The following is a 21,640-nucleotide window of genomic DNA, read 5'->3' on the forward strand; positions in this document are numbered from 1 at the left end:
TGGATAAAGAAATATGGTATATGTACACCATGGAATACTACACAGCAGTAAAAATGAAATCTGGACATTTGCAATAAAATAGATGAAACTGGAAGACATCATAGTTAGTGGAAAAAAAGGGACATAAAAGGACCCCTGTGGGTGAGATCCCAGTGGAGAGAAATGGTCACCAAAGAAGGATGCACTATTCTCTGAAGGGAAGAGAGACTTCCACTTTACTTATGGTCTTGTGGAGCAGTGGATCCAAAAGGCTTCTATAGCCTTGGCAGCTCATGTCAAAAGCCTTGGATGAGCACTGATGTCATATATAAGAGTGTTATTTGTTAAATAAACAATAAGAGTCACTGTGCACCAACTTCCCGTGCAGGACCTCTGTCCCCAAAGAGTTGTATCATGAGACTTAATAGTAAAATTTATTCTCAAGAATCACTTCTATTTAGTGTAGTAAATGGAGGATAATACTATGTCTCATAAGTTAAAGTTACGTTTAAAAGCTCACAAGAGATGTACAATCTTTAGGTTCTTCTTTAAGACAATAAAGTTTCTGAAAGGAAAGAAGGGGAAGAAAGGAAGGGAAAAGAGGAAGGGGAAAAAAGTAAAATCATCTTCAAGAAGCAATAACACAGAACAGCCCTTGTACAGAATGTTGAGAACAGTTCTTAGTTTTTTACTCCATTCATCCTTTTTTTTTTCTTTCTGTTTCTTTTTCTTTCTTGGACTAAACAGGAGTGGGAGGCGGAAAAGGGGAGGTAGTGGGTGGGAGGGCGGGTACAGCTGGAAGAATTACTATTTTCCTAATGTTGTATTTGTGAGACATATACAAATTAAAAAATGCCTAACTAGACAAGACTATGTAGACAGCTGACCTACTAGTTTCTGCCAGGTATTATGAACCAAAACTAAACTGTGGATTTGTGATGGCAGGCTGTCTAATCAGGTGTTACTTGTTAGAATGGTGAATTATTCTACTTGCATTTTTTTTTTCTTCACCAAGTTATATAACTAGATTTAATCAGGTGTAAATGCAAGAGTCAAAATTTTAGGGGCTGGAGTTGTGGCTTAGTGGGCAAAACCATTGCCTGCGACATGGGCATCCCATATGAGCACTGGTTAATGCTACAGCTGCTCTAATTCTGATCCAGTTCCCTGCTAATGGCCTGGAAAAAGATGCAGAAGATGGCTTAAGTGCTTAGGCACCTGTCACCCACATGGAAAACCCGGATGAATCTCCTTGCTCCTGGCTCCGGTCTGGCCTAGCCCTGGCTATTCAAGCCATCTGGGAGGTGAACCAGTGGATGGAAGATCTCTCTGTTTCTCTTTTCTTCTCTTTCTGTGTAACTCTAACTTTCAAATATTGATCCAGTACATAACTAATACCCACACCACAGAGGCATCTTCCATTAACAAATTTATTTTTTTCTTCTGCCATCATTTCTGTTTTCAGAAAAATATTTTTCTCTTTCCTTTTAAAATGTTTGTTTTATATACAAATATATACATATATAAAATATAACTATAAATGTAATATAAAATATAAATATATTTATATATAAAACAAATATGCCTTTCATTTCAATAAAATAAATCTAATAAAAAATAAAATACCTCTCATGGTCAACTGATAAAATTGCTATGACATTATAGGTTAGAAATAGCTGAAACATTTGAAAACTTTCTTCATTTTTCTTTTATCTTCCAATGTGAAGAGTGCTGTGCAACCTTTTCTACTCCTATTTGTGTGACTCTTCCCCTTTTCTAAAAGCTTTTGGGAACTTCTGTTCTGATATTTTGAAATTTTACAAAGATACATAACTTATGTATGTTTTGTTTTTTCTTTTGTTATGCTAGTTATTGGATATTCATATTCTTAAGTTCTGGGAATTGACTTTATCTTTACACTAGTTATTTGATTTTTTCTCTCTGTTTCTTTGTTATTTCATTTTATAATTTCTGCTATGGATGTCATCTGAGGATGATGAACCTGTGAAATGATTCTTTAATTTTTATTTTCTTCTGTTTTTAAAAAACTAACATAATTCAGCTATAATTTACATTCAATAAAATTCCCCAGTTTCTATTTTTCACTTTATGTTTGTGTGGGAGCAAACTGTTGAAATCTTTACTTAATGTATGCTAAACTGATCTTCTGTATATAAAGAGAATCGAAAATGAATCCTCATGTGAATGGAAGGGGAGAGGGAGTGAGAAAGGGGAGGGATGCGGGTGGGAGAGACGATATGGGGGGGAAGCCATTGTAATCCATAAGCTGTACTTTGGAAATTTATATTCGTTAAATAAAAGTTAAAAAAAAATAAATAAAAAAAATTCCCCAGTTTCAAGTGTATGATCTAATGGGATTTGATAAATATGTGTATTCATATAACTACCACTATAGTCAAGATAGAGAACATTTCCTTAATCCTAAAAAAATACTTCCCATGCACATGGGTAGTCAGAACATTTCCCCCTTTCTTTTTTTTTTTTTTTCCAAAAGATTTATTTATTTATTTATTTATTTGACAGAGTTACAGAAAGAGAGAGAGACAGAGAGAAAGGTCTTCCTTCCGTTGGTTCACCCCCAAATGGCCTCCATGGCTGGCACTGTGCTGATCCAAAGCCAGGAGCTAGGTACTTCCTCCTGGTCTCCCACGTGGGTGCAGGTGCCCAAGCACTTGGGCCGTCCTCTGCTGCCTTCCCAGGCCACAGCAGGGATCTGGACTGGAAGAGGAGCAACTGGGACCAGAACCCGCTGCCCATATTGGATGCCAGCACCGCAGGCGGAGGATTAACCAAGTGAGCCATGGCGCTGGGCCCCAACCTTTCCCCCTTTCTTTACCCTCTGTGTGAACCCCCGATTAACTTTGACTATAGTATTTTTAGCATTTTATGTAAAGAACATCTTGTGGCATATAATTTTTAATACATGCCTCTTTTACATATCAAAAATGATTTCAATATCCATTATTTTTGCATAAATCAGTAGTTTGTTCCTTTTTATTGCTATGTAGTATTCCATTATATTTAAATCATAATTTGTTTATATATTCACCAGTTAATGGCCCTTCCTTTCAGTTTTTGGATACTATGAATATGTGTTATATAAACATGTACAGGTATTTTTGTTGGATGTTTGATTTTATCTTCCCTAGGTAAATATCTGAGTGAAATTGGTAGCTTGTGTGGTAAGTGTATACTGAACTTTATAAGAAATTGTCAACTGCTTTAAAACATTATAATACCAGCTTACATCCCCACTACCAATGTGTGAGAGTTACAGTTGCTCTGTATTCTTGCTTGCCCATGGTATTGTTATTCTTTCTTTCATTTTTTTTTTGAAATTATTAGAGAAAGTTTATTTACTTTTTCAACTTTTATTTAATAAATATAAATTTCCAAAGTACAACTTCTGAATTATTGTGGCATTCCCCCCCCATAATCTCCCTCCCACCCACAACCATCCCATCTCCCACTCCCTCTCCCATCCCATTCTTCATCAAGATTCAATTTCAATTATCTTTATATACAGAAGATCAACTTAGTATATACTAAGTAGATTTCAACAGACTGCACCCACACAGACACACAAAGTATAGAGTACCGTTTGAGTAGTAGTTTTACTGTTAATTTGTATAGTACAACACATTAAGGACAGAGATCCTACATAGGAGTAAGTGCACAGTGACTGTTGTTGATTTATCAATTGACACTCTTATTTATGACGTCAGTAATCATCTGAGGCTCTTGTCATGAGCTGCCAAGGTTATGGAAGCCTCTTTTTTTTTAAGATTTATTTTATTTATTTGATAGACAGAGGTACAGAGAGAGGTAGACAGGTAGTTACAGAGAGAGGCCGTCCATCTGCTGGTTCACTCCCCAGATGGCCGCAACAGCCGGAGCTATGTGGCTCTGAAGCCAGGAGCCAAGAGCTTTTTCCGGGTCTCCCAGGTGGGTACAGGGGCCCAAGGACTTGGGCCATATTCTACTGCTATCTAAGGCCATAGCAGAGAGCTGGATAGCAAGTAGAACAGTCTGGTCTCAAACCGGCGCCCATATGGGATGCCGGCATTCCAGGCCAGGGCTTTAACCCATTGCACCACAGTGCTGTCCCCTGTAAGCCCCTTGAGTTCACCAATTCTGATCTTATTTAGACAAGGCTGTAGTCAAAGTGGAAGTTCTCTCCTCCCTTCAGAGAAAGGTACCTCCTTCTTTGATGGCCCATTCTTTCCGCTGGGATCTCACTCACAGAGATTTCATTTAGGTCATTTTTTTTAAATTTTTTTTTTTTTTTTGCCAGAGTGTCTTGGCTTTCCATGCCTGAAATACTCTCATGGGCTTTTCAGCCAGATCCGAATGCCTTTAGGGCTGATTCTGAGGCCAGAGTGCTGTTTAGGACATCTGCCATTCTATGGGTCTGCTGTGTATCTCACTTCCCATGTTGGATCATTCTCTCCCTTTTTGATTCTATCAGCTAGTATTTGCAGACACTATTCTTGTTTCTGTGATTCCTTTGGTTCTTAGTCCTATCATTACGATCAATTGTGAACAGAAATTGATCACTGGGACTAGTGAGATGGCATTGGTACATGCCACCTTGATGGGATTGAATTGGAGTCCCCTGGTATGTTTCTAACTCTACCGTTTGAGGTAAGTCAGCTTGAGCATGTCCCGAATTGCACATCTCTTCCCTCTCTTATTCCCACTCTTATATTTAACAGTGATCACTTTTCAGTTAAGTTTCAGCACTTAAGAATAACTGTGTATTGATTACAGTATTCAACCAAAAGTATTAAGTACAACAAACAAAAAAATACTAAGAGGGATAACGTATTAAGTTGTTCATCAACAGTCAGGGCAAGGGCTGATCAAGTCACCATTTCTCATAGTGTTAATTTCACTTTAACAGGTTTCCTTTTTGGTGCTCAGTTAGTTGTCACTGATTAGGGAGAACATATGATATTTGTCCCTTTAGGTTTGGCTTATTTCACTCAGCATAATGTTTTCCAAATTCCTAACAGGGATCACTTTTCAGTTAAAATATAAACACCTAAGAATAATTGTGTGTTTAATACAGAGTTCAACCAATAGTACTAGAAGAAAAAAAATACTAAAATGGATAAAGTATTACATTGTACATCAACCGTCAGGACAAGAGCTGATCAAGTCACTGTTTCTCATAATGTCCATTTCACTTCAACAAGTTTCCCCTTTGGTGCTCAGTTAGTTGTTGCTGATCAAGGAGAACATATGATATTTGTCCCTTTGGGACTCACTTAATTCACTCAGCATGATGTTTTCCAAATTCCTCCATCTTGTTGCAAATGACCGGGTTTCATTGTTTTTGACTGCTGTATAGTATTCTATAGAGTACATGTATCTTATATTATTTGGTAAAAAGCAAGACGGTGCAAAGATGGAAAAATTAAATCAGCTTAATGCTTAGAGGCAATGTGTGGAGGAGTGCCAGAGAGAACCACACGCAGTGACCCTGCCCTTTTGCAAAGCAGTCCCTCATTGTCTTGGACACTTAGATTGGTATTTTGCTACTATGAGAAGCAAGGAGCAGAAAAGACGACTTTTCTGGCATGAAAACCAGAACAGAATTACATGCTAATAGTTCTATATCTTGTACTACTCAGAAGTTATTCATTTTTTGGTTACTTAGGATTTCATGCAATAAATCTTCAAACAATATAGCTAAGACTAAAAGTTCTTTGCTTGAAATTTGAGTTCCAAAGATGTAATCCCAATGTATTGGTGACTTATTTTTGGCTAGAACTCTCCAATATGATTTTCCTTATAAATACCATTGTAATCCAGATGCTAGAGAGGTATGTTTTGAAGACTGAGCCCGTTTTTTTCATGTTTCTCTTTATTACTAGCTGTATGAATTACAACCATTCAGGTATGCAGATGGGTTGGCACAAGCATTGTTTATAATTTTGTACTTCAGGAGCTTAATCTTCATTTGTGTAATACTTTTGTTTGAAATTTATAATATTGATAAGTCTTTATATTCATGTAAGCTTTAATTAGTCTAATTAGATTCTAAATTAGTTTTCATTACTGCCCCTTGCTAATGAGAGAAATGGAATACTAAGGAATAATATTTTATTGGAACATACTGAATTTTGGAGGCCCACAAAACATTATTTATGATTTTAGCTCCACTCCCCCAATAAATAATTTTTGTCCATTTGGATTGACATTGCTCCTGTTGATACCAAAGAGATAATTTCCTTAATTACAGTGACAATAATTTTCCTTTATTGAGTTGCCATTATGTATCAGGCATTGTAATTTGTACTTAACAAATGCTGTCTTAGATAGCTTTAATAAAAAATGCATGAGAGGGTGGAGAAAATGGTGGTTAAGACTCTTAGATGATTGTTTTCATGCAAAGAAATTAGTTTGAACAGCTATTCATGCACCAAGTTACTTTCACAAGAGTTTTGGAACCTGTAAAAGAGACACAGGAAGACAGCAGGAAGGAAAGAGTTGCCCATACCACCCTCTTCTGGCTCCAACTAGTGAGGTGTGGAAATGCATTTTGCTTTCCTCTTGGGAGAGGAAGAGCAAGTTACGTTGAGCCCTTATACCTGGAATGCAACACCAGAAATGATTTACCACTTTATTAGACTTGAAAGAGAGATGGAAATATTAATGAAAGAAGTCCTTGATCTTCAAAGTACATTAAGCAAAAATAAAACCATGAGAAAAGATACCACTCTTAGATGTGATGATTTTTAACAGCCCTTGTCTAGACTGTTGAGGAACAGCATTTTTTTTTCTTCTTTATATTACTTGTTGAACTCTTTACTTACTGTAGGGTTAATCTTTTTAGTATAAAATTAGCTGAAAATAGATGTTTGTAAAAAATAAGGATGGGAATAGGAGATGGAGGAGGAAAAAGAATGTGAAAGAGGTTAGGGTGGAAAATATTACTATGTTCCTGAATATGTATATATAAAATACATAAAATTTGTATAACTTAAATAAAATTAAAATAAATAAAATTATCTGGCACAAAAAAGAAAAAAGGTATCAATAGCAGAGTAGATTAAACAGAGGAAAAAATAAATAAGTTAAAAGCTATTTGCAGGGACATATTAGGAGGAAAAAATGAACCAAAAGGAATGAAAAAAGGTCACTGGAAGTTTGGAACAGCATAAACATCAATATCTGAGTAACTGGGATTCAAGAGGGGCCTGAGAATACTAAAGGGATAGTTGATAAAGTCTAAGAGGTAAAATGGAAAACTTCATAAATCTATGAAAAACCAAGACAATTCAGATACAGGAAACTCTGAGGTCACCAGCCAGATTGAATTCAAACAAGACATAGTATAATGAAGTTCTTCAAGCTTAAAGTTAGAAGAGTCTCAAAACTGCAAGATAAAGGAGCAAATAACTGGTGTGCCAGTTCACCTGACTATATACTTCTTGGCAGAAATCTTAGAGGCCAGGGGGGAATAAAATAACTCTAATAGTACTGAAGAAAAAAAAGCTTCCATCCAAGAATACCACACATAGCAGAGATATCTGTCAGACATGAAGGAGGAATGACATTCACAGACAAAAGCTGAGAGAATTTATCATCATCAGAGCTATTTCACAAGAAATGCTATAGGGCATTCTTCAAAATGAAGAAAAGAGATGTCAATGAGTAAGACAAAAATATCAGAAGGTAGAAAACTCACTAGTAAGAATAGTTATGCAATTCAGAATGCTTTAATATAGTACAATGATATATAAACCATTCACATTTCTGGTATGAAGACTGAAAAAGAACAAAAAGCACTTTGTTGACATGTTAAGAAGCAAGCATTATGTAAAATGGAATATCAAAAATTCAAAATGTGAGGAATGAAATACAAATGTAGAGGTCTTTATTTGTATTTTTATATTTATATTTTTTCTTCCTATCTTTACAATCAATGACAAGTTGCTATCATTTCCAAATAATATAACAAAAATATGTTCATTATAAATCTTGTGGTAAACACAAAGCAAAAATCAATTATAGACTTACCAAAAATAATTAATCAATGCACACAAGAAAGATCCTCATATAATAATAAAGAGTTCAATCCAGCAAGAGGAAACATACACATACATGTAGGCACCGCATACTGGAGTAATATATACAGAGCAAATGTTAATAGACTTAAAGGGAGAGACAGATTCCATTCAATAACAGAGAACTTTTAATACTCTACTGTCAGAAATTGACAGATCATCCAGACAGAAAATTAACAAAGAAACAAGAGTTAAATTGCAACTTAGTTATTGGACCTAACATACATGTACAGATGTTCCATGTAACAGCTGCAGAATACATATTCTTCTCTATAGCACATGGAACATTTTCTAAGAAAGATAATATGATAGGTCACAAAACACATTTCACCATATTTAAAATAATATAAATCATATAGAGTATGTTTTCTGACTACAGTGCAATAAAACTAGAAGTCAACAACAACAAAACCGATGGAAACTACACAAATACATGTACATTGAACAACTTACTCCTGAAAAACTGGTGGAGGTTCTGTCCTTCTTGTTTGTCATTACTTGTAGGTCATCAAAGATTTTTCTGATCTAGAAATTGCTTTTAGTGTACTTGAAAGAACTGGTAACATGATTATAAAGAACTATAATTGTAAAATAATAATTCTAGAGAGATTTTTATGATCACAAGGGAAAAATACGGTTTTGGACAAATTTATTTATTTATTTATTTTAAACTTTTATTTAATGAATATAAATTTCCAAAGTACAGCTTATGGATTACAATGGCTTCCCCCCCACCATAACTTCCCTCCCACCCGCAACCCTCCCCTTTCTCGCTCCTTCCCTTCCATTCACATCGAGATTCATTTTCATTTCTCTTATATACAGAAGATCAGTTTAGTATATATTAAGTAAAGATTTCAAGAGTTTGCACCCACACAGAAACATAAAGTGAAAAATACTGTTTGAGTACTAGTTATAGCATTAAATCACAATGTACAGCACATTAAGGACAGAGATCCTACATGAGGAGTAAGTGCACAGTGACTCCTGTTGTTGACTTAACAATTTGACACTCTTGTTTATGGCATCAGTAATCACCCTAGGCTCTTGTCATGAGTTGCCAAGGCTATGGAAGCCTTTTTTTTTTTTTTTTAATCTTTTATTTAATGAATATAAATTTCCAAAGTACGACTCATGTGTTACAATGGCTTCCCCCCCATACCGTCCCTCCCACCCACAACCCTCCCCTTTCCCACTCCCTCTCCCCTTCCATTCACATCAAGATTCATTTTCGATTATCTTAATATACAGAAGATCAGCTTAGTATACCTTAAGTAAGTATTTCAACAGTTTGCTCCCACACAGAAACATAAAGTGAAAAATAATAGATTATTTTTTTAAATGATGATGAAATCAGATCAGACCTATTGTCATGTTTAATCCCAGTGAGAGTCAAGTTGGGAATTGATAATTTCTTTCTTTTTTTTTTTTTTTTTAACAGAAGATCAGTTTAGTGTACATTAAGTAAAGATTTCAGTCGTTTGCACCCCCATAGAAACACAAAGTGAAATATACTGTTTGAGTACTCGTTATAGCATTAAGCCTCAGTGTACAGCACGTTAAGGACAGAGATCCTACATGAGGAGTAAGTGCACAGTGACTCCTGTTGTTGACTTTACAAATTGACACTCCTGTTTATGGCATCAGTAATCTCCCTATGCACCAGTCATGAGTTTCCAAGGCTATGGAAGCCCCTTGAGTTCTCCGACTCTTATCTTGTTTAGACAAGGTCATAGTCAAAGTGGAGGTTCTCTCCTCCCTTCAGAGAAAGGCACCTCCCTCTTTGAAGACCTGTTCTTTCCACTGGGATCTCACTCACAGAGATCTTTTTGCCAGAGTGTCTTGGCTTTCCATGCCTGAAATACTCTCATGGGCTTTTCAGCCAGATCCGAGTGCCTTTAGGGCTGATTCTGAGGCCAGAGTGCTATTTAGGACATCCGCCATTCTATGAGTCTGCTGAGTATCTCACTTCCCATGTTGGATCACTCTCCCCTTTATTTATTCTATCGGTTGGTGTTAGCAGATACTAGACTTGTTTATGTGCTCCCTTTGACTCTTAGTCCTTTCATTATGATCAATTGTGAACTGAAATTGATCACTTGGAGTAGTGAGATGGCATTGGCACATGCCACCTTGATGGGATTGAATTGGAATCCCCTGGTATGTTTCTAACTCTACCGTTTGGAGCAAGTCAGCTTGAGCATGTGTTTTGGACAAGTTTAGATGGAATTTCTCTATATCTAGATCATCTTAATGACGTTTCATCTTTAATAGCAATGTGTCATTTGAAATTATATATATACATACATATATATGTCTTTTCACCCACTGAAATATATTTTTTACCTGTTTACAAGGTGAAAGTAATATGATATGCTATAAAATCAACTTGTATAGGCAAGTATAAAATAAACAGTAGTGTTCCAAATTCTAAATTCTATTTATAAAGGTCTTTTCAGTTTTTTCCCTAAATTTTAAGTGCATGTAACATCTGCTATAAATAAATCTTACTGATAAACTTGTTTCATATATTGCTTATTCTTTTTAAAACAGTTGTATACTTTTTTATTGTGTTGTGTTCTAAAATACTTCTATAGTAATTCATTGAGTCAATTTAAAATACTATAGTAATTCATTGAGTCAATTTAAAATACTTCTATAGTAATTCATTGAGTCAAAATTTATCTGAATCATGGTTCTCTGAATCTTCATTATTACAAGGGCATTTTTGAAGTATTTTCTTGCTACACATAGTTTGGCATCATTGTAAGTGTATTTGTACATTCAATTATAACCATCAGATTGTAAGATAAAGGATATATGTATTATATATTTCAAAAGTATTATCAAATTGCTGCTCATAAAGCATAATTGAAACAACATTAACACAGTAGTTCAGGAGACTCTGTCTCAGAAACTATTTCTTCATATTGATATAATGAGATATTGTAAAACCAAGATTTTTTTTATTCTTACAGAAGAAAACAATGTCTTATTTTAATTTGTCTATTCTTATTTGAATTTTTGATATAGTTATGAATGAGACTGATTATATATCCTGTATTTGCCGCTTGTTTTTTTAAATAATTGTCCATTTATATTCTTGTCCATTTTTCTTTTTGATATCCATAGTAGTGTAGTTTGTTCTGTTGATTGTGAGAACTGTTTGCAAATAAAGGAAATTATTCCTTTTTTATTTGTGTTTCAATTTTATTTATTTATTTATTTATTTTTATTTGACGTGAAAGAGAAAGAGATTGAGATCGATATCTTCATTGGTTCTTTCCCCAAATTTCTACAATAGCCAAGTCTTTGGACCAGGATGAAGTCAGGAGCCTGGAACTCAATCTAAGTCTCCCATGTGGATGTCAGGGACCCAAAATACTTGAGCCAGCATCCACTGTCTTCCTAGGCACACTAACAGGAAGCTATATCTGAAGCAAAGTAGCTTTCAAGTGTATGGTTTGTTTTTGCTTAACAATTCCTTCCGCAATTTAATTGTTTCTTCTTGAATTTTCCTATAAGGAGCGAGGAAAAATCAAGCCACATCTTCAGCACATTGATTGCAAGTCTCATCAACTAGATATTCAAGTTTATAAATTACAAGTTCTGCTTTCCATCACTGAACAGCTGAGCACAATTCAGCCTGATTTCCTCAACTTTATAACAATAATCACTTGCCTTCAGTTCCTGTAATGTGTTTATCATTTCTACTGTGACAGCATCTGAAAATTCATATTTCTAGTAACAATATCTCAAGACAATTAAGGCTTTTTTGTATACCACAGCTTCACAATTTTCTAGGCTCTAACTTGTTACCCAATTCCACAGTCACTTCTTTTTTTTTTTGTTTTGTTTTTTTTTTTGTTACTTTTTCACAGTAGCACTCCCTGTGCTATTACCAGACTCGTACTTTTCTGGACTGCTATTAATATAATACCACAAACTGGGGACTTAATATAACAGAATTTATTCACTCATAGTTGGTTAGCTATCTGAAATCAAAGTGTCATCAGGATTGTTTCCTTCTGTGTGCTGTGAGGAACAGTTGGCTTGTGCGTCTTTCCTAGATTCCTTTCGTTTCATGTAGTCTGCGGCATTTCTTAGTTTATAGAAGCATTACTTTATTATCTGCCTCCATCTTCGCATGACATTTCCCCCTTTTTCTTCTAAATTGTATTGCATTAAGGATCCACCCTATTCCAGTAATTAACTATTTTCCCCTCCCCCAGAAACCTTTTATTTAAGGAATACAAACTTCATACATTTCATAATTACAACTTTAGGAACATGCTGATTCTTCCCACCATACCCACACTCTCACCCCTCTTCCTCCTCCTTCTCCTATTCCCATTCTTAGTTTTTGCTATGATCTATCTTTAATTAACTTTATACACATTTGATTAAGTCTATGTTAAGTAAAGAGTTCAGCGAATAGTATAAAAAAAAACCAACCCTGTTCTTCAAGTGCCAATTTTACTTCTATTGATTGCCTTTTAAGTCTTCTATTAGTTATCACATGTCAAGGAAAACATATGGTATTTGTCCTTTTGGGACTGACTTATTTCACTAAGTATGAGGTTTTTCAGTTTCATCCATTTTTTTTTTTTTTTTGCAAATGACCGTATTTCTTTTCTTTTTCTTTCTTTCCGTGACATACATATCACACAATTTCTTTATTCAGTCTTCCGCTGACAGGCATTTGGGATGATGCCATATTTTAGCTATTATGAAATAAGCTACAATATCAATGGGGGTACAGAAAACTCTTTCATATGCTGATATCGTATGGTCATATATTAGGGCTATATTCAGATTTCTGAGGTATCTCCATACTGTCTTCCACAGTGGCTGTACCAGTGTACATTCCCACCAACAATGGATTAGGGTACCCTTTTCCCCACATACTTGCCAGCATTTTTAGTTTGTAGATTTCTGTATGAAAGCCAGTCTAATGGAGGTGAGATGAAACCTCATTTTGGTTTTGATTTGCATTTCCCTGATGGCTAGTGATCTTGAGCATTTTTTCATGTCTCTGTTGAACATTTGGGTTTCCTCTTTTGAAAAATACCTATTTAAATCTTTTGCACATGTTTAAAAAAAATAATTTATTTTTACTTGAAAATCAGACTTACACATAGAGAAGTAGAGGCAAGGAGAGAGAGGTCTTCCATCTGCTGGTTCACTCCCCAGTTGGCCACAATGGCCAGAGCTGCACCGATCCAAAGCCAGGAGCCAGGAGCTTCTTCTGGGTTCCCACATAGGTGCAGGGGCCTAAGGACTTCTACTGCTTTCCCAGGCCATAGCAGAGAGCTAGACAGAAGTGGAGCAGCCGGGACTGAATTGGCACCCATATGGGCTATTGGCACTGCAGGCGGCAGCTTTACCTGCTATACCACAGTGCCAGCCCCCCTTTGCCCATTTTTTAACTGAGTTGTTTGTTTTGTTGAGTTTCTTGATCTCTTTATATATTCTGGTCATTAATTATTTGTCAATTGCATAGTTTGCAAATGTTTTTTCCCATTCTCTTGATTGTCTCTTCACCTTGCTGATTCTTTCTTCTGCAGTGCAGAAGCTTCTCAATTTGATATAATCCCATTTGTCAATTTTAGCTTTGATTGCCTGTGCCTCTGGGATCTTTTCCAAGAACTCTTTGTCTATGCCGATGTCTTGTAGGGTTTCCCCAATGTTCTCTAATAATTTGATGCTATCAGGTCTTAGATTTGTTAGATCCTGTTTTCCCAGCACCATTTGTTGAAAAGACTTTCCTATGGATTGATTTTATCTCCTTTGTCAAAGATAAGTTAGTTGTAGATGCTTGGATTGATTCTGGTGTTTCTATTCTGCTGCTCGCTATGGGGCAGCAGGTCCAATAGAGCTCCTCAGGGCCAGCCTGGGGAGCTAGGGGCCAAGCGGGATGATGAGTGTCCGTGGCAAGAGAACCACACCAGAGCTGGGAGATCAGTCAATGCCCAGGGCGCGGCTGGGTTCTTGACTTTATTGGGAGGGGAAGAGCATTTATAGACACAGAAAGGGCACTGTCCAGGGCACAAGTGAACCGAGCCAAACAGCTGAAAGGTAAGGAAGGACACGAGCCGGGCATGCCCTCAAGGGCCTATCACAACCAAGGACATATACTGTTCATGAATACGAAAGTCTCCCGTCAGGCTAGGTATCTCCCCCGGCGGCCATCTTGGATTGTTGGAAACGCTGAGTTACTGGGATGTGGAAGTGCGGCAAACTCGAGCAAAGGCTTAGCGGCCTTGTTGAGCGAAGGCTTAGCAACTTTGTTTCCTTTTTGATTGGAGCCCCCCCCCCCACCGCACTATTCTGTTCCATTGGTCTATCCATCTATTTTTGTACCAGTACCAGACTGTTTTGATTATAACTTCCCTGTAGTATTCTTGAAATCTGGTATTGTGATACTTCCAGCTTTGTTTTTGTTATATATGATTAATTTAGCTATTTGGGGTCTCCTATGTTTTCGTATGAATTTCAGCATCATTTTTTCTATATCTGAGAAGAATGTCCTTGTGTATTTTTGTTGGTATCACATTGAATCTGTAAATTGCTTTTGGCAGTATGAACATTTTGGTGATATTTATTCTAATTCGTGAACATGGAAAATTTTTTTCATTTTTATGTCTTCTTCTGTTTCTTTCTTTAATGTTTTGTAATTCTCATCATAGAGATCTTTGACATCCTTGGCTAAATTTATTCCAAGGTATTTTAGTTTTTTTTTTTTTGTAGCTATTGTGAATGGGATTGATCCTAGAAGTTCTTTCTCAGCCACAGCATTGTCTCTGTATACAAAGTTTATTGATTTTTGTGCATTGATTTTATATGTTTTAAAGAGTTTTAACTTCTCTAAACTCTTCTGTAAGTTCCAGTAGTCTCTGACTGGACTCTTGTATTCCCCATATGTAGAATCATGTCACCTGAAAATAGGGATAATTTGACTCCTCCTCCCCAATTTGTATCCCTTTAATTTATTTTTCTTGCTCTGACTAAAACTTTCAAGACTATACTGAATAGTAATGGTGACAGTGGACATCCTTGTCTGGTTCCAGATCTCAGTGGAAATGTTTCCAACTTTACCCCATTCAATAGGATGCTGGCTATGGGTTTGTCATATAATGCCTTGATTGTGTTGAGGAATGTTCTTTCTATACTTGATTTCTTAGAGTTTTTATCATGAACAGATATTGTTTTTTGTCAAATGCTTTCTCTGCATCTACTGAGATAATCATATGGTTTTTGTTTTTTAGTTTGTAAATGTGATGTATTGCATTGATTGATTTGTGAATGTTGAACCACCTCTGCATACCAGGGATAAATCCCACTTTGTCCAGGTGAATGATCATTTTGATGTGTTGTTGGATTTGATTGGCTGCTATTTTTGAGGATTTTTGCATCTATTTTCATTAGCTAAATTGATCTGTAGTTCTCTTTCTCTGCTACATCTTTTCCGGGTTTAGGAATTAAGGTGATGCTGGCTTCATAGAAAGAGTTTGGGAGGATTCCGTCTCTTTCAATTGTTTTGAATAGTTTGAGAAGAATTGGGAGTTAGTTCTACTTTAAATGTCTGGTAGAATTCAGCAGTGAAGCTATCCAACCCTGAGCTTTTCTTTGTTGGGAGGGTCTTTATTACTGATTCAATTTCTGTCTAGGTAATGGATCACTTTATGTTTTACTGTGCAGAGTTTGACTACAGTGTGTCATGATAAAGACCTTTTCTGGTCATGTCTGTCTACCAGGAGTTCTGTGTGGTTCCTGTACTTGGACATCCCTTTCTTTCTCCAAATTAGGGAAGTTTTCTGTAATTAAATCACAAAAAACACCTTTTAATTCATTTTCTCTTCCTACACCTTCAGGAACTATTAACACCCGTATGTTGGGTTATTTAATAGTATCCCACAGATCTCCAACAGTGTTTTTTAGTTTTCTTATTTCTTCTCCTCCCCCTCCCCCCTCCTCCCCCTCCTCCCCCTCCCCCCTCCTCCCCCTCCTCCCTCTCACACCTCCCCCCCTCCCCCTCCTCCTCCTCCTCCTTTTTTTTTGGTTAGATTCTAAAATTTCCAGAGATTTTTTTCTAACTCAGATATTCTTTCCTCTGCTTCACCGAGTCTATTATTAAGGCTTTCCACTGCAATTTTTTTTTTATTTATTTCTCTATTGAGTTCTTCATTTCCAATATTTTGTTTTGGTTCTTCTTAAGATCTCAATTTTATTGGGGAAATTTTCTTTCTTTTCATGTACATATTTCATTAGTTCATAGATTTGCTTCTGATTCCTTCTAAGTAGTCCTATGATCAATTTTTTGAATTCCATTTCTGGCATTTCTTCAATCTCTTTATCTTCCCATTCTAGTGTTTAAGTGTTCTGTTCTTTTGGGGGTGTCATGTTGTCTTCCTTGTTCTTGTTTCTTGGATTGGTGCATTTAATTATTAGGCATTTGTGGAGATACTTATTGGTTTCTTTTTTTTTCCCTGTGATGGCTTCTATCTTTGGATCATGTTTGTGTGGATTAGTGGAATATCTGCTGTTTCAGTGCGTACTCACAGGCATGTGCTGAGCATGGCCAGGGAGTCTGTTCAGTGCTCTAGGGTGTAGGGAGTTTCCAAGGTGACACTCCTCTCTCTCTCTCTCTCTCTCTCTCTCTCTCTCTCTCTCATATCAGAGGAGAGGTTTGTTCTGCTCTGTTGGTGTAATTTCATGGTCACCTCTCCTTAAAGGAGACCAGTGCCTGGGCATAAGCCCCATTGTGTAAAGTATTTGTCTGTACTGCCACAAGAACCATACAAAGGATCTGTGCAGTTCTTGATGTAAGTACGGATCCTGCATCAGTGACCCTCACTAGGGAATCAGTGAGCCTCAAGTGTGGAGCTGCCCACAGTGACTGCCCAAATTTCCAGCCATACTCTGAGCCCTCCTACACAGCCACAGTGTTTTCCCAGTCCTGGCATACAAGCTTCCCACAGTCAGGAGCACCCAGCCCCTGTCAATTCTCTTAGCCAGACTCAGGCATTTCTGTTCAGCTGGTTGCTGGGTACGTGGACACTAGCTGGTCCATCTGTTATGCATGTCCGAAATGGTTCCTGCCCTCTCTTGGCTTGTTACAGGATATTGGTGCAGAGTGGTTGGGAAGAGAGAAACGTGCCCCCTTTGTTTCTCCTCTAGGTTGACAGGTATGCTGTTCCCCACTGGGCTCCTATTCAGACTCCTGCCAGGCTCTTCCAGTAGCTTTATTGCCAGTGGCTTGGGCTGATGTAGTTTGGTCTCACCTCACTCACCTCACTCTTCGAAGCTGATACTGAGGTTCTTGGCTGCTGGGATCATGAGTTGTGCACATCCACACCCTCCACATATGTCCATGGTGTTCCTCTAATTTGCATGGAGTTCCTCTATCATTTTCTCCCTAACTGTTCCCTGAGGCTGTATTTTCTCCTCTTCTTTTTAAACTATCTTTCCCTGGACTAGAACAGTAAGCGCACTTCCTATTCCACCATCTTGCCACCTCATGTCATAATTAATTATTAATTTGTATCTTAATTACATATGCAATGAATCTATTTCCAAATAATGTCACATTTACATGTAAAGGATTACTATTTGAATGTATCTTTTTTGAGAACACAGTTCAGTCCATACACTTGTTAATGGGCATTTGGATCATTCCACTTTTGGGCTGTTGTGAACCTATTATGAGAATTCATATATAAGTCTTTTGTATGTGTGTTTATTTCTCTGGATAAATTACTAGAATTGAATTGCAAGGATAGATGAAAAGTTTATTTAACTTTACAAGAAACAAATTGATCCAAAGTATCTCAGCATTTCATATTCTCTCTTGATAAGCATGAGAGTTCTAGTTGATCTACATCTTTACCAAGGTTGAGATTTTCATTGTTTTTAGTCTTTTTTAAATAGTGCTCTATCTTTTTGTGGTTTTAATTTGCATTTCTGGAATGAATAATGATACAGAGTATCATTTCCTGTTCTCTTTTATTCTGCTAACATGGTGAATTAATTTCTGGATGTTAAAACATTTGAATTCATTGAAAAATCTCAAAAGCTTCTATTTTCTTAACAATAATTTTGTTAAAAATATTTTCATTTATGCTCTTGAGATTTATGGCTCCGTAGTTCTCTTATACCATTTTTTTTCTGGTGTTGGTACTAGAGTTATCCTCTTCTCAAGCAATGAGTTGAGTTTGTGCAGGACTGTACTATCTTTTTTAAAAAAAGATTTGATGGAAAACACATTTGGACCTAAAGTTCTTTGTGAAGAAATGTCTTAAACCAAAATCATTTATTATTTTTTTAGAACATACAAGATTACTCAAATTTTCTGTTTATTTTATATCTCATAGTTATTTCATTTTTTCATGACACTATTTGCCCACTGCCTGCATTCTGTTTTTCTCTGGTTCCATCAACCAGTTGTTCAAATTTGGACCTAATATGAGTATAAGTATTAAGGAGGCTACTAGAATTTTTTAAATTCACCTTTTTTCTTCTATAATATTTCTGAGAAAGATGGGTTAGGTGCCCTACAAGTTTCTGAAATCTTCTGTCCCACTTGTCTCTTGGTTTCTACTTTATAAAGATTATGACAAGAAGTTTAGTACATTGTTTGTTCTTTTTTCCCTCATTTTAATTTTTCATATTCATTTTGTTAGTTTTTCTGTGATCTGTCTTCATTTCACCAAAGTTTTATGTTAAGAATGTTCTGATTGTTTTCTTTTTAAGTAGTTGGCCTATTATCCCAGATAAATTATAAGATAAAGGAGAACAAAGACATCATCTTACATTTTTTTTTCTTCTATTTTCCAATGATACTGGAAACCTAGTAAAGACTTAGTGACTTGTTACATTTTGGTTGTTTGATGTGTTAGTTATAAACTAAAAATGAATCATGATACATGATCTTTAGATCCTACTATAGTTTTTATAGTATTCCCTTGTAAAGCTAAAGTTTTAGCCAGTGCCGCGGCTCACTAGGCTAAGCTTCCACCTGTGGCAGAGGCACCCCGGGTTCTAGTCCCAATCAGGGTGCCAGATTCTGTCCCAGTTGCTCCTCTTCCAGTCCAGCTCTCTGCTGTGGCCCAGGAAGGCAGTGGAGGATGACCCAAGTGCTTGGGCCGTGTACCCTCATGGGAGATCAGGAGGAAGCACCTGGCTCCTGGCTTTGGATTGGTGCAGCGCGCCAGCTGTATCAGCCATTTAGGGGGTGAACCAATGGAAGAAAGACCTTTCTCTCTGTCTCTCTCTCTCACTGTCTAACACTGCCTGTCCAAAAAAAAAAAAAAAAAAAAAGCCTAAAGTTTTAATGAATTTAATGATTCAGAGAGGTGCAAAACCTGTAGTAAACAGGCATTGTATTTCATTGTTTTCATTTCTATTTCTATTCCTACATGTTTCATCCTTTTCCTTCTTGATTGTTGGAAAATGTAATTTCTTTTCCTATTGATTTTGACCTTGCACTTTTAGCAAGTATTGATTTTGCCCTGAACTATTTTGCTGCATTTCTAAGAGAGGAGAATTTGAAGAGCTTTGTTTCATTTTATTCAAAAAACCCCTACATACCAGTTATTCTATAGAAAACAGCTGAATTTTTTCTAGCTCTCTAGTTTATAAGTGCAATTTAGTTGCTTCTGCTTTTGTTAACAATGACTTATCATTCTCCACTGATTTTTAAAAATGTGTTTTTACTTACTGATTGCCTACCAAGATTATTTGGCATCCTACTATGCTTTTTATGATGTGTTGTAGAAATTAAAAATTTTTTGTTTTAATGTAGATTTTTACAATCCTGTATTAATTTAACATATACCATGTAAGTAAATTTTAAATCTAGACTTTGATTATTTATTTGAATAATGAAATTGGCAAATGTACTTTAACTCAAATTTGGGAGAGACAAAATCACAATCTAATAAGTGGACTCTCTTAAGTCAATTGTTTTGACTTTTGTTGCTTTCTATTCTTCTTTTGTGTAGTCTTAAATGTGCTCCTTAATTTCTCATTACTTCACTTCTCTTAGAGATGAACTTTTTGATGTTTACCCCAAAGAAACTTAGCAAAATTAAATTGAAATCATAGGAAATTATATCACTATTAATGCATTATAATGTTTTGTCAATTCCTTGATATTCACAAGGAATCATTTATTTTCTGATACTGCCTTTATTTGTTGTTGGTCAGCACAAAATTACTCTGATTTTTTAAGTTATTTCACATATTAATTTGTGATACAATAAAAAAAGAAAGAAGTAATTTGTACCAAATGTTTCTCAAAGTCTTTCTAGCTCATCTGATTCTAAATTACAGTCTTATATGAGTTATTACATATTTTAAATTTTATTATATGTGCTGCCAAATCAAGGAGAATTTTTATTTTTTTTTTAAGATTTGTTTTATTTAATGAAAGGCAGAGTTACAGGAAGAGAGAGAGAGAGAGAGAGAGAGAGAAAGAGAGATCTTCTATTTGCTACTAGTCCACTCCCCAAATGTCCGCAATAGCTGGGCTGGGCCAGGCCAAAGCAGAATCCAGGAACTTCATCTGGGTTTCCCACATGATTGAAGGGTCTTTTCCCAGGCACATTAGCAGGATTGGAAATCGAGCAACCGGGACTTGAACTGGTGCCCACGTGAGATGTTAGCATTGCAGGAGGTAGCCTAACCTGTTATACCACAATACCAGCCCCTACATAATTTTTAATTTTAGAAAAATCAAAACGAATACACATATTACATGTTATACCTAAGAATACTGCAGACCTTTTGTCAAAATATGGGGAGTTTTAGATAAATTATGTAGTGACTCTGTATCTCTAGGCAGGACCAATTGTAATAGGACAAGGATGTCTCTCTACATTTATTCTTAAAGATCCTGTGGGGAATGTTTTCATAGTCACATTAAAACACATAGTAATTTTGTTGAGTACTTAGGAAATCAAGTCTTAAATATGAAACAGTTAAACTCTATGGCATTTTTCCTGGGAGGATCAAGAAGAGTAAGTTATGCCTATTTCAACTCTCCTAGCTTTATGATGGATAACATGCTGTCTCTGTCTTCCATTTCTTTAAGTTGTCATAATGCTGTTTGTTATTTCTGCTTCTATAGGTGATAACTGGAGGGTTTCCATAATCACCAGTGACTTGCCAAATGCAGGGACTACTTCACAGATTTATATTGTACTGTATGGACAACTCAGAAGTTCAGCTCCCATATATCTTTATGGAACAGATGGGGCTCAATTTCAGGATGGTCATGAAGACAATTTTACTGTAAGTAGTAAAGCATGCTAATATAAGTGATACAGCTAGAAGGTACCTTAGAATAAATGCAGCCTATCAAATTGAGCTCTTCTTATTATAACACAATTTGCTCTGTAGAATATCAATCATATGTAATCCATAACAGTTTTTTAATATGTCAGATTTTTTATCAAGCAGATTTGACATAAGTAAGTCTCTGTATGGGAAGTGATGATAGGTAGAGGAAAATACTAGATGGTCAACATTCATTGATTTTATATGTGTGGCTATCAGTAGCAAGA

General features: G+C 36.1%; 1 protein-coding gene across 6 annotated transcripts in view; it reads left to right on the plus strand.

The window, feature by feature from the left end:
• RP1 (RP1 axonemal microtubule associated) overlaps positions 1-21,640 on the plus strand; it is a 376,321-nt gene that overhangs the window by 85,430 nt on the left and 269,251 nt on the right. For all 6 annotated transcript variants that reach the window (XR_016235656.1, XM_089335241.1, XM_089335243.1 and 3 more), the window contains exon 4: positions 21,205-21,368. Coding sequence is in view for 5 of the 6 variants with exons in the window: in XM_089335241.1 (XP_089191367.1) it covers positions 21,205-21,368 (164 nt within the window). In the remaining variant the exon portion in view is untranslated. The remainder of the gene's footprint in view (positions 1-21,204; positions 21,369-21,640) is intronic.

The sequence above is a fragment of the Oryctolagus cuniculus genome, chromosome 6, assembly GCF_051225735.1.
Source record: "Oryctolagus cuniculus isolate XC-2025 breed Fujian yellow rabbit chromosome 6, ASM5122573v1, whole genome shotgun sequence".
Taxonomy (NCBI): Eukaryota; Metazoa; Chordata; class Mammalia; order Lagomorpha; family Leporidae; genus Oryctolagus; species Oryctolagus cuniculus.